Here is a 13892-nt window from a genome sequence, read left to right on the forward strand (position 1 = left end):
GTGGAAGTCTGTAAGTATATTGTAGTGTCTAATTTTTACATTTACTGGCATTTTTTTCTGCTAGTATCCCTGGTTGATACGCTATCTCAGACATTCTACATCTGGCATTATTTGCATCTGTAATCAATTCATTTATGTGAATTACTTCTTGAAGTATTTTGACTTATGGACTGGTTTTTAGCACTTTGCATGCATACAAGATGTTGATTAAATACTTTGTTTTGGATGTTGACATTTGAAACACTGTTTTATCTTCAATTTTTCTAAAAGATTTATTTCAACAAAGCCTATAGTCAAATACTTAAAAAAATAGCTTAATCATTAGTGAAAAAAACCAACCACTTAATCTGGACACCTTTGTTTTGGTCCCCAATTTCATTTGGTTGTTTGTTCCAGTTTCTTATAGAGCCTTTCCAATTACTGAATTATTTTTCTGAGTTTGTTATCAACTTTAAATTAACAAAGTGCTACATCTAATACTATGTGTTGCTCAGATTATGGAGGAAATTTTTTTTAAGGATCGACCAGCATGTTTTCATGTTTATTGTGCTATTTTATATTCTTCTGATTTTTTTGGTGTGATTCTTGTTTATGGATTATTTGTTGGACTTCTTCTAAAGCAGTTAACACAAGTTCACATTTCGATTTTCAGGTTCCCACGTGGTTTCCAAATTAAATGGCTACTAGCACATAGTCCCTGTATTGTTGAGTTTTGTTTCCCCATTTTCTCTTCAAACGCATACAATAAGGTTTTGATAATGCTATTGTACCTCCCTGAACATTTTCTAGAAGTCTGTTGTGCTATTTATTTGAACTAATTCTTCAATGTATTCTGACTGCACCTCCTGGCATTTGTTAGTGTTTCAGCAGTTGACTATTTTTAACTTTTTGTAAGTGATGGTAATATCCACTGTTTACTCTTCACATAAAGCAGTACTCTTCTCATCAAGCAGTACAGCTCATTCAACACCAGCCTTGATCTGCAGCTTAGTTCAGGAATGGAAACACTGTATTTGTTCGTGCCTAAGTACTGTTACCATCCAGTCTCTCTTAACGAATGGAGAACTCACTATGTTTATCTGTCTAGTGTTATCTCTATGTTTCCTCACACTACAGTTTTACAAATGGGAGAAGACAGCCACATATGAAAAAAATACTGTATTCATGGTGTGTGTGTCCCAGTTTTTAAGCGTTTCTTGCAATATTTGATAACTTGCTGTACATTTTACAGCAAATCTGTCAAAGCATACAGTTTATGTGGGGCTCGAGAAGCTGATAAATGAACCAAAACATTCTGGTTACAAGGGAGAGGGTTCTCAAAAAGAAAATAGCAAATGTAACTTTTTGATGGTTGATTACTACTGAAACTGTGCTAAAACCGAAATAATGTTTCTCTGCAGCATTTAATGCAAAAAATTTTTCATTTTGATATCATAGTAACAATTAACAACTCCTCAAAAAACAAATCCATATTTTTATAGATTCCACAATGAGAAATCAATGAAAAATCATACAAGGAAATGATAGGGAAATAAGCAAAAGAAAGTGTAAGATGTACAGAGGTGAAGAGTAGGAACAGTTGGCCCAAGACCTGGATTAGTAGAGTTGTAAGGAAATGATGTGGTAACTCCCAATCCTTGTGACTTAAGTCTGCCTCTATAGAAACACCTCTTACAGAAGTGTGTGATACGTATGCATCTTAATAAGCTCTTATTGCTGAAGTCTGAGGAATTGTTTTTGTGATCTTAATGCATCTCTGTACAATAGTCAATTCTGTGCAGATTCTCTGCAAAATTACCATTTGAGCCTGCTTATCATCTCCCACTACAATTTTTGCTCCCAACAGTTCCATACATTAACAAACCAACAATTCCTGGACATTTCTGGTTGCATCTGATCTATCAGTTCCTTCTTTTAGTCAAATTGTGCCATGCCCTTCTTTTCTCCCCAGTTCAGCTCAGTACCTCCTCATTATTTATCTGATCTATCCCATCTCATAGTCACCATTCTTTTCCTGAATTATGAACAAAAAAGGCTCACTTACTAGTTTGTAATAATAAATAAAACAATCACTGAATGGTTTCAGTTCTCACACACTATCTTTCTCTATAGCCTGAATTATCAATATTTTATCACACACCTGGCTTCATCCAATCTTGCTTTGAGTCTGGCAAGTTCCTCTCGTAACTGATTGACACTGGCACGGTCCTGCTCTGCACGTACTGATGAATCACGTCTAAGCCGCTCCAATGCTGCTTGCTCCTGCTCCAGTTCCCGTTGCACTGATTCTAATTTTGCTTGAACTGCTTGCTGATCATGGTGTGCTGAAAAAAACCTTTGGTTAAGCTCTATGTATGGTTATAATATAATTTGAATTTAAAAAGTTTACCTTAAAATTGGCAAGATATAACCAATCAAGTTTTTGAATTTTCATTGTACTAAATATATCTGAGTCTTGCTTATTTTTCCTCTTCATACAATTAATAGCATGCATCTTTTGATGTAATAACATAAAATGTCATTCACACTAGTGGGGGAAAAATCTGGCATATGCTGTGTTAAAGTCATTCTCTATTGTATCCATTCTCCCAGTAACATTATTCATACTGTGTCTTTGGAAAGCTTCCACATAGGTTGGAACCACACAGGATAAGCAATGACAAACTAAAATTTTGTATCATTCCAGGAGGAAATGTTTGGTGGAAAGCAGTTCAAGTGAAAGCTAGGATCTGATCAGAGAGAGAGAGAGAGAGAGAGAGAGAGAGAGAGAGAGAGTGTGTGTGTGTGTGTGTGTGTGTGTGTGTGTGTGTGTGTGTGTGCGCGCGCGCGCGCGCTGCGCGCGCGCGCGCGCGCTGCGCGCGCGCGCGAGTGTGCGTGCGCACGTTTGGAGCTTATGAGCACTCAACAGTCAGGTTATCAGTACCCTTACACACATTAAAAGAAACAAATGTGGTTAAAATTACAAAAATGTTATCATATAATGAGGAGGAAACCTATAAAATGACACTCATGCACTCACTCCCACTTCACTCGCATTGACTACACAATCGCTCTATCCCACGTGCTCTAAGACAATGGAGAAAGGGGAAAAGGTGCTATACATGGGATTAAAACACAAATAAAACAAAAGAGGAGCTAAAAGAAAGGCACGAGGAAGTGTGACTGACTGACCACTTACAAAAGACATGAGTAGGTCAGTCATCCCATTCACATGTTAAAAACATCTCCCTAAACTTTTTGGAAACATGTCAGACAAATCACTAAACTTTAAAACACCACATATGTTTGTATATTACTAAAATAGAGGGCATTTCCATTGGCAAATCTGCCACTGCCCGCTCATTGGAAAATAAAACACAGTCTAATAAAATGTGACACACTGATCCATACACAACGAGTACCACACAGTCGAGGTTCCTCTCGCTGGAGCAAGAAGATTAGATTAGATTAGATTAGATTAATTATTCATTCCATAGACCAACAAAAGAGGGGATCCTCCTGGGTGTGGAACATGTCAGAATGCCATGCATCATAGTGCTGTTCCCTATGTGAAGACAAGTAAGGAGAACCTCGTTGCATCGACATGGTTGGAAGGAGGCACATTCTGGGCTTAACTATACGGAGCTTACTGCCTGCCACTTCCAGCCACTCATGCTTCCACTGATGCAAGACCCTGTATCCGAACAGCAAGGTGGTAGCATGAAGGGGAATAACACACCAAACTAACTGAGCATCACATGTCTCCTTGGCTGTTACATCTGCTCTTTCATTCCACACAGTACCCATGTTCCCTGGCATACAGAAGAAAGACACCACCTTTCCCAGTCGTTGTAGTTGGAGGAGGGTGTCCTAGATATTCAGGACTACTTTATCTGCTGGGTACATGCGTTTTGGAGTGTGAAGGGCACTCAGAGAATTGGAACAGGCAAGGAATTTAGTACTCAAATCACATTTCATCTGCTCCAGCGCCCTCAAGATCGCATATAATTCTGCATGAACACAGTAAAGCCTTGAGGCAGTCGGACCTTGAGAATATGTTCAGAGAAAATATCAGAACAACCAACAGAGCCCCCGTTTTGAGCCACCCATTAAGACAGCTGTAAATGTGTGGTGCTCAGTTAAAATGTCTTTAAGTAACATATTAAAAACTACACTAAATCTAAAATTACTCTGAGCCTCTGCAGTAACCAGGGAGACAGGTGGATAAATCCTGGATCTGGGGTTGTACCTCCTCCACAACAAGAGATTCCAGCACATGCTGCATGTGGATCCCAATGGCCTTGTTGCTCATGGACAACTGGAGAAAAGGCACCCAGAAGCAGACAAGTAACAGTATGGTATGCAGGTGAATTTGGAGCAGTGAGGAACTTACATGCCTGATGCAGCATGAGAAGTTGCTGTTGGATTGTAAGTGATTGTTCACCAGCCTCAGCAAAGAGATTGGGAATGGGGCAGGGCCTATGAGCACCAGTGGTCAGCCTAATTCTCTCATGGTGGATAGTGTCAACGATCTTCAGACCAGAAGGCCTTGCCGACCCATACACTGTGCACTCATAGTCTAACCTCAAATGCACGAAAGCCTTATAAAATAGGAGAAGGTGCACCCTATCTGTTCCCAAAGCCTGCAGCTAAGCCACTTTATAGTATCCAGTGCAATCGGTATTCTGGATTTCAGGTCTCTTGGCTGTGGTCACCACGACAATATGGAGTAAAAAATGAGGCCCATAAATCTTAGTGAGTCTTTAAAAGTAGAATGGTGTCCCTCACATGCAAGTCGGTTAAATTAAAAATATGACGAGATTGATAAAAACGACCACAAACAAACACACACACACACACACACACACACACACACACACACACACACACACTTATCTGCAGAAAACTGAAATCCCATCTTTGCAGCCCACTCCTCAAACCTATGCACTGTAAGTTACAACTGGGAGGTCACTGTTGCAACATTGGAGAAGGAGCAGCAAACAGCAAACTCATCTACAAATAAGGTGCACTGTACAGTACTTCTGACCGTAGACATGACACTGTTTATGGTGATGGCAAAGAGGGTAACACTTCAAGCACTGCCCTGAAGAAAACCATTCTCCTGCCCTAAACGATCCACGAGCACATCACCAACTCTGACCTAATTAAGTGCTTAGACAGGAAGGACGAATGAAGATGGGGGGGGGGGGGGGGGTGGCCAGGAAAGCCCCAGTGATGGAGTTGCATGAGAATACATCTCCAGGTAGGGTCCTATACCTTACTGAAATCAAAGACTATATCAAGACAGTGATGGTTACATAGGAAAACCTGCTGCACAGACGCCTCTAGTAGGGTCTGGTTGTCGACAGGGAAGTGAAATCTCCGGAATCCACACTGAGAGTGGCTACGGAGTTGCCTTGCCTCTGACAACAATACCAGATGACGGTTAACCATTCGCTCCAGGATCTTATCTTTCCTACACAGCTTGTTATGGCGACGTTCCGGTAAGAACTGGGGAATGTGTGATATTTTCCTGGTTTGAGGAGAGGTATCAGAACTGCCTCTCTCCATGAGTTGGGAACGTTTCCTATCTGCCATATAAGATTAAACCATTTGAGGAGGATTTCCTTTGACACTGCTGGCAAATTTTGAAGCACAGAGTACCAGATTTGGTGATGACCTGGTGCAATATCACAAGTCTCAGAAAATGGTAATTCCATTTCTCACATGGAGAAACGGCACTCTCAAGATGCAGAATTGTGGGATCTGAAATCCAACTTGCTTCACTCTGCAGCTATATGGCAGCAGCAAAACACCAGATCCTAGCTAGCACTGTCAGTAGTTGTAGCAAAATGCTCTGCCACTGTCTGAGCGTTGTTTGGAGACACTCATGTTTCAGCACTACTGCTATTGGTAAACAACTGTGTTTATTGGAAATCATCCGGGTGGCTTCCATTACCTCTGTAGAACAAGTGGAAGTGCAGGAACATTTGCCATGACCTTTTCTTGCTCTCCTTATTTACGGTCGAGCGTTGGCTCTCATGGCTGTGACGTTATCAGTTGTTGGGCAGCATTTAAACTGTCAAAGAGCCACATTCCTGTCCCGGATTGCTGAATGCTACTCATCAGTCTACCAACGTAAGGTTGCCTCCTAAGATGACCTGAAGGTGTTGGGATGGATAAGTCAGCAGTATCAGTGGTCCACCCTTCTTGGGTGCTGTCATGGTGTTCGAACTCAGCCAGCTGCCTGAACAGCATCCTGTCTTTCCACAGTGGATGTGAGCCCATAGAGGATGAGGTTGAGTCTTGAGGGGTAGATGATGTCCTGAGTCCGACATCGAGGTCCATTAGCTCTACCGAATAATTTTGGGAGATGTCAGAGAGAGAGACATCAAAATCGTCTTACTGTTAATTTCCTGACTTCATCAGTGATGGAAGCTTGGCCTTTGATTTTCAGCCCGGTATAAGCTTCAGAGACATAGCTGCAGCTATTTTAGTGCAGCATTGGCCGACGCCCCACACTGAACCTTTTGAGGGGCTGGGAGATCTGCAATGGTGACAACAATGGCCATTTCTGAAGTTCTTGGGGGAGGCACAGGCATTGAAATAACTGCTGCACCACTAGTGCATTGACAAATGCAGCGGCTAGTGCTGACATTGGCAATCTCTGTTTGTGAAGCACCATCAGCATTCTGCACTTGCTGTTTCAGAACTGAAGCATAGGACGTAATCAATGTTGGGGACAGCATGGCTTTATAAATCCTTTTAGCCTCACCATACAGGATGCACTTCTTAGTCTTATGCTCTTGTATCTTTTGTTCTTCAAGATATATGCTGCTGTTCTGACTGCAGACAGGGTGATCCTCAGAGCTGTTCACACACTTCAAAGGTGATGAACATGTGACTCCTTTGTGGGTAACCATACCACATTTGCCACAAGTGTCTTCTCCCTTACACCTACGAGTAGTATGCCCAAGGGGCTGGCATTTGCCAGATTAGCCACAACTGGTTTCTCTTTTACAACCATCAGTAGTATGCCCAAAGCACCAGCATTTAGCACATTTCCGACAAGAGGCTTCTCCCTTACACCCATGAGTAGTATGCCCAAAGCACTGGCATTGGAAACCATACATTGGGTTGGGTACATAAGGCCGCATGCTTAGGTGAAGGAAACCTGCCTTAATGTGCTCTAGAAGTTTCGTGCAGCTGAAAGTCAGTATAAACGAGTTGGATTTGGTAACATTGCCAGCCACCCTTTTCATGATATTCTGAACGTCGACTATTCCTTCTTGGACCCACTCAACTTCCATTTCTTCTTTGGGAATGTCCACCAGATCCTGGCACATCACAACACCTTTGCTGTAATTCAATGCAGTGTGGAACTCTGTGTCAATGGCATATTTCCCAAGGTATTTCACTTTCTGGAGTTGTGTTGCCTGCTGGGAATTATTTGTTCCAAAAAATAGTGTCCCACTGCATAACCACTCGACTCATTTTTAATGTTCCTGCAATGCCCTCTAAACCCTTTTGAATGTAAAAAGGGGAGACATTTTCAAAGATGCCCTCTCTTCTTTTAAATATCCAAAATACATTCTGACCTGCAGCATGCATTCTGTTAGTAAATATCTAAGTGGTCTTAACAACTGAAGAACCTGGAGGGCTCATCACATGAAACCTCTTGTGTGGTTGGGTGGTGGTACCTCCATGTGGCACACCAGTTCTGCTGAGAAAAGAAGAAGAAATTTCGAGGGGTCCATCTCATTCCCACAAGCAGCTAGGGAAGAACGAGTCACCCTAGACAGGGCCCTGTGTGCCTAGGTAAGCCTGCACCCAGCAGACAAATGCTGAGCCCCTGAGGGTTGGGATCTGGATATCCATCCTGAAATATCACACAATTTTCATCCCTCATTAAGGTTTGTGTTTGTATACACTGTGCTGAAAAGTGAGACATTCCAGTCACACCACTATTTTCTGATTCAGTTTCATAAACAGTAGGTCTTAAGGAGACAAGTCATGGAACTTCTAATGTAATGACAATGGCTAAAATTCAACAGGTATTGCAAAGACAATATTCTATCATAGATTTGTACCTATTGATAAAATTGAGATAGGCATCTTGTGTGATGAAATTAATATGGATTGCAAGAGAAGTAGTGATCCATTTGAAATATTATAGTTAGGTGTGTATTAGTGAACAATTTTTTAAAGAACACTTCATAAAACTATACGAGACTTTTTGTAACTGATGTACTTCAGATGACAGCTGCTGACAGTGCAGTCTTTGACACAAGCATGTACACATTTTTGTACCTGAGAGGGATTCAGATCTCTTGCCCAGCCTGAGTAGTGAAACAGAAGCTTGGTCAAAGGTCCTCCTGCTGTGTAGTCACTCAGTTGACACAAGTTCCATGGAGAGAGCAACCAGCAAGTGTGGTAAGTGCAGCTACTGGCACATTAGTGTTAATGAATACCACAGCCAACCATTTGTCTTTACTCTCTCACATAACCAGTGAAGCTTTTGTCTATGCACAATACGATTATACTGAGGTCAGCCTTGCATGTTTCTTGATTTGGATTACTCTCTGGATGGATTTGTCAGGCATCTTGACAAACGTCACTGCGTGTTCCAACAGCCCCTGTGAGAGCGACCGCAAACTTTGTTTCTACCAATGTCTGTACAGGACAGAAGAATGGTGATGAGAGTGTTTTCCACCACACAATATCACAGTGTTAAAGATGGATTGCGACTTCCTGAAGTTGAGGTAGCAGCTGTTGGAAATGCAACAGCAAATGTAATCCGTCTAACAACTGGAAGAAAGGTAGGAAATATCAACATCAGCAACAGGTGTTATAATTTCTGCAGCAGCAACAGCTACTACGATAGCAGCCTGCACCAGTAGCAATGTTGCCTAACCCTCAGACATTTACTTGCTCCAGCAAAACAATTTGATAGTTGAGTGATCTTTGTGTACCATGTTGCCTTCATCACAAGACACACTGAGTATCTGAATCTGACTGTCAGAGTGTTCCCTTACTGTATTTTAATAACAAATTGTATTAAGCGGTACAAAAATTACCATCATTCTCAGACCCAAGTGGTTTGAGTTTTTATGATATTTGTGGTTTGCAGACTGACTACTATGCCATGGTCACCAAACCCAAGTTGTAATAATGTGTTAGCAATATAGCCAAACATACACACAATGAGCTGCAGATTTACTAGCTGTATGACAGAAGTATGATTTTTCATGTAAACCGTGAGGCTCGTTGTTGTTGTTGTGGTCTTCAGTCCTGAGACTGGTTTGATGCAGCTCTCCATGCTACTCTATCCTGTGCAAGCTTTTTCATCTCCCAGTACCTACTGCAACCTACATCCTTCTGAATCTGCTTAGTGTATTCATCTCTTGGTCTCCCTCTACGATTTTTACCCTCCACGCTGCCCTCCAATACTAAATTGGTGATCCCTTGATGCCTCAGAACATGTCCTACCAACCGATCCCTTCTTCTGGTCAAGTTGTGCCACAAACCTCTCTTCTCCCCAATCCTATTCAATACTTCCTCATTAGTTATGTGATCTACCCATCTAATCTTCAGCATTCTTCTGTAGCACCACATTTCGAAAGCTTCTATTCTCTTCTTGTCCAAACTATTTATCGTCCATGTTTCACTTCCATACATGGCTACACTCCATACGAATACTTTCAGAAATGACTTCCTGACACTTAAATCAATACTGGATGTTAACAAATTTCTCTTCTTCAGAAACGCTTTCCTTGCCATTGCCAGCCTACATTTTATATCCTCTCTACTTCGACCATCATCAGTTATTTTGCTCCCCAAATAGCAAAACTCCTTTACTACTTTAAGTGCCTCATTTCCTAATCTAATTCCCTCAGCATCACCCGACTTAATTAGACTACATTCCATTATCCTTGTTTTGCTTTTGTTGATGTTCATCTTATATCCTCCTTTCAAGACACTGTCCATTCCATTCAACTGCTCTTCCAAGTCCTTTGCTGTCTCTGACAGAATTACAATGTCATCGGCGAACCTCAAAGTTTTTATTTCTTCTCCATGAATTTTAATACCTACTCCAAATATTTCTTTTGTTTCCTTTACTGCTTGCTCAATATACAGATTGAACAACATCGGGGAGAGGCTACAACCCTGTCTTACTCCCTTCCCAACCACTGCTTCCCTTTCATGTCCCTCGACTCTTATAACTGCTATCTGGTTTCTGTACAAATTGTAAATAGCTTTTCGCTCCCTGTATTTTACCCCTGCCACCTTTAGAATTTGAAAGAGAGTATTCCAGTCAACATTGTCAAAAGCTTTCTCTAAGTCTACAAATGCTAGAAACGTAGGTTTGCCTTTCCTTAATCTTTCTTCTAAGATAAGTCTTAAGGTCAGTATTGCCTCACGTGTTCCAGTGTTTCTACGGAATCCAAACTGATCTTCCCCGAGGTTGGCTTCTACTAGTTTTTCCATTCGTCTGTAAAGAATTCGTGTTAGTATTTTGCAGCTGTGACTTATTAAGCTGATAGTTCGGTAATTTTCACATCTGTCAACACCTGCTTTCTTTGGGATTGGACTTATTATATTCTTCTTGAAGTCTGAGGGTATTTCGCCTGTTTCATACATCTTGCTCACCAGATGGTAGAGTTTTGTCAGGACTGGCTCTCCCACGGCCGTCAGTAGTTCCAATGGAATATTGTCTACTCCGGGGACCTTGTTTCGACTCAGGTCTTTCAGTGCTCTGTCAAACTCTTCACGCAGTATCATATCTCCCATTTCATCTTCATCTACATCCTCTTCCATTTCCATAATATTGTCCTCCAGTACATCGCCCTTGTATAGACCCTCTATATACTCCTTCCACCTTTCTGCTTTCCCTTCTTTGCTTAGAACTGGGTTTCCATCTGAGCTCTTGATATTCATACAAGTCGTTCTCTTATCTCCAAAGGTCTCTCTAATTTTCCTGTAGGCGGTATCTATCTTACCCCTAGTGAGATAGGCCTCTACATCCTTACATTTGTCCTCTAGCCATCCCTGCTTAGCCATTTTGCACTTCCTGACGACCTCATTTTTGAGACGTTTGTATTCCTTTTTGCCTGTTTCACTTACTGCATTTTTATATTTTCTCCTTTCATCAATTAAATTCAATATTTCTTCTGTTACCCAAGGTTTTCTACTAGCCCTCGTCTTTTTACCTACTTGATCCTCTGCTGCCTTCACTACTTCATCCCTCAAAGCTACCCATTCTTCTTCTACTGTATTTATTTCCCCCATTCCTGTCAATTGCTCCCTTATGCTCTCCCTGAATCTCTGTACAACCTCTGGTTCTTTTAGTTTATCCAGGTCCCATCTCCTTAAATTCCCACCTTTTTGCAGTTTCTTCATTTTTAATCTACAGGTCATAACCAATAGATTGTGGTCAGAGTCCACATCTGCCCCTGGAAATGTCTTACAATTTAAAACCTGGTTCCTAAATCTCTGTCTTACCATTATATAATCTATCTGATACCTTTTAGTATCTCCAGGGTTCTTCCATGTATACAACCTTCTTTCATGATTCTTAAACCAAGTGTTAGTTATGATTATGTTGTGCTCTGTGCAAAATTCGACCAGGCGGCTTCCTCTTTCATTTCTGTCCCCCAATCCATATTCACCTACTATGTTTCCTTCTCTCCCTTTTCCTACACTCGAATTCCAGTCACCCATGACTATTAAATTTTCGTCTCCCTTCACAATCTGAATAATTTCTTTTATTTCATCATACATTTCTTCAATTTCTTCGTCATCTGCAGAGCTAGTTGGCATATAAACTTGTACTACTGTAGTAGGCGTGGGCTTCGTATCTATCTTGGCCACAATAATGCGTTCACTATGCTGTTTGTAGTAGCTTACCCGCATTCCTATTTTCCTATTCATTATTAAACCTACTCCTGCATTACCCCTATTTGATTTTGTGTTTATAACCCTGTAGTCACCTGACCAGAAGTCTTGTTCCTCCTGCCACCGAACTTCACTAATTCCCACTATATCTAACTTCAACCTATCCATTTCCCTTTTTAAATTTTCTAACCTACCTGCCCGATTAAGGGATCTGACATTCCACGCTCCGATCCGTAGAACACCAGTTTCCTTTCTCCTGATAACGACATCCTCTTGAGTAGTCCCCGCCCGGAGATCCGAATGGGGGACTATTTTACCTCCGGAATATTTTACCCAAGAGGACGCCATCATCATGTAATCATACAGTAAAGCTGCATGCCCTCGGGAAAAATTACGGCTGTAGTTTCCCCTTGCTTTCAGCCGTTCGCAGTACCAGCACAGCAAGGCCGTTTTGGTTATTGTTACAAGGCCAGATCAGTCAATCATCCAGACTGTTGCCCTTGCAACTACTGAAAAGGCTGCTGCCCCTCTTCAGGAACCACACGTTTGTCTGGCCTCTCAACAGATACCCCTCCGTTGTGGTTGCACCTACGGTACGGCTATCTGTATCGCTGAGGCACACAAGCCTCCCCACCAACGGCAAGGTCCATGGTTCATGGGGGGGGGGCCGTGAGGCTCATCCTATACTAAATCTTTAATCCGTGACACATCATAAGTGTAGTCACAGCAAAACTAGATAGGTTATGAAGTATGGGGGTAATACCTTCAGCATCTTTATGTCTGCACGCAACTATGTAATTCAAGGGAGAAGGTTCCAAGACGTGCTTCACTCATCACATAAATGTAAATACTGGCATAAATGAGCACTTTTGCTACATATCGTGTTAATAACTGAAAAGGATCAAAGGAACACTACATATGTAGACATGCCACATTCCACAAGGTGCATTTTATGTGTGTTTATTTTTACTTGTGGCAAACCTCTTTGTAATTTTCCTATAGTCAAACCTGTGTGGAATGTGCAATAACCCTCCACTAAAATGTTACATAGCAAGAGTTATGAACACACAATGGAACATGATGTACAATGAAAAAAGTTTTCAAAGATCGGAAGATGACAGTTTTACTTGTTGAAACTGGTCAATAAAAAACAGGTTTGAATGCGACCTTGGCCATAAAAAAATTCTGTAAAGTACATACAGAATGCTTCTTCTCATTTCTCTTTATGAGAAACTTCAATCATAGTCATGATTTGCAAAGCACGCTATGTGCTAAAAACATTTTTTGTGTAAGTTAAACAATATATTTGCATGTTGGTGCCACCTGGTGACAGTTTCTGTAAATGCACTCTCTGCCCTGCCATGAGCTGCATGTCCATTCAGTTCCTACCTTTATGCTGTTGGTTTGTGAAATTACATTTTACATCAATTCCATTTCACTTCAACAAACACATTTGGCACCATGTGTAAATTATATTTCATTTCAGTAATCTTTCTTTAATACAGTATTAAGTTTTCTTCTGTACAAACCTATAAGAAGAGCTTGCTGTTTCTCATTTTCTGCTCGCAGCATAACCTCTTCGTGCTGTTGACACACATGTTCTAGATGCTGTTGAAGTTGCTCTAGTTGTTGCTGTAAGTGTTGTATCTCAGAATTCTTCTCTATAGCCAGCTGCTGCAATGATTGCTGCATACGTTTTTCCAAAGATATTCGCACTTGTTCCTATGTGTAAAAGAAAACATAAGGTAATCAGCACAATTCACAGGAAATATTCTCTGCAGCTATTTTTAGCAGCCACTTCTCATCAGTACATAAACGAAAATACTAATCATGTCAGCAGATGAAAGTAACAGAATGAGTTCTGATATTGAAATATAGTTCTCAACTTCAGCATATAGTGTAAAAACTGCTGTCTAATAAATTTTTTGATTGAAATAATGCTGATCATTCTTGTCCTTAATATATTATTCATTCATAAGGTAAACCAAACAATGGAAAATCCAGGCTTGAATTACAAC

At 41.0% G+C, this 13892-nt stretch overlaps 1 protein-coding gene across 1 annotated transcript in view; it reads right to left on the minus strand.

Moving 5' to 3' along the window:
* Positions 1-13892, minus strand: part of LOC124777260 (rootletin-like) — a 239025-nt gene that overhangs the window by 93421 nt on the left and 131712 nt on the right. The window contains 2 exon segments of the mRNA XM_047252586.1: positions 2141-2324; positions 13404-13596. Of these exon segments, the coding sequence (XP_047108542.1) occupies positions 2141-2324; positions 13404-13596 (377 nt within the window).

This window comes from Schistocerca piceifrons, chromosome 2 (genome assembly GCF_021461385.2).
Source record: "Schistocerca piceifrons isolate TAMUIC-IGC-003096 chromosome 2, iqSchPice1.1, whole genome shotgun sequence".
Classification (NCBI taxonomy): domain Eukaryota; kingdom Metazoa; phylum Arthropoda; class Insecta; order Orthoptera; family Acrididae; genus Schistocerca; species Schistocerca piceifrons.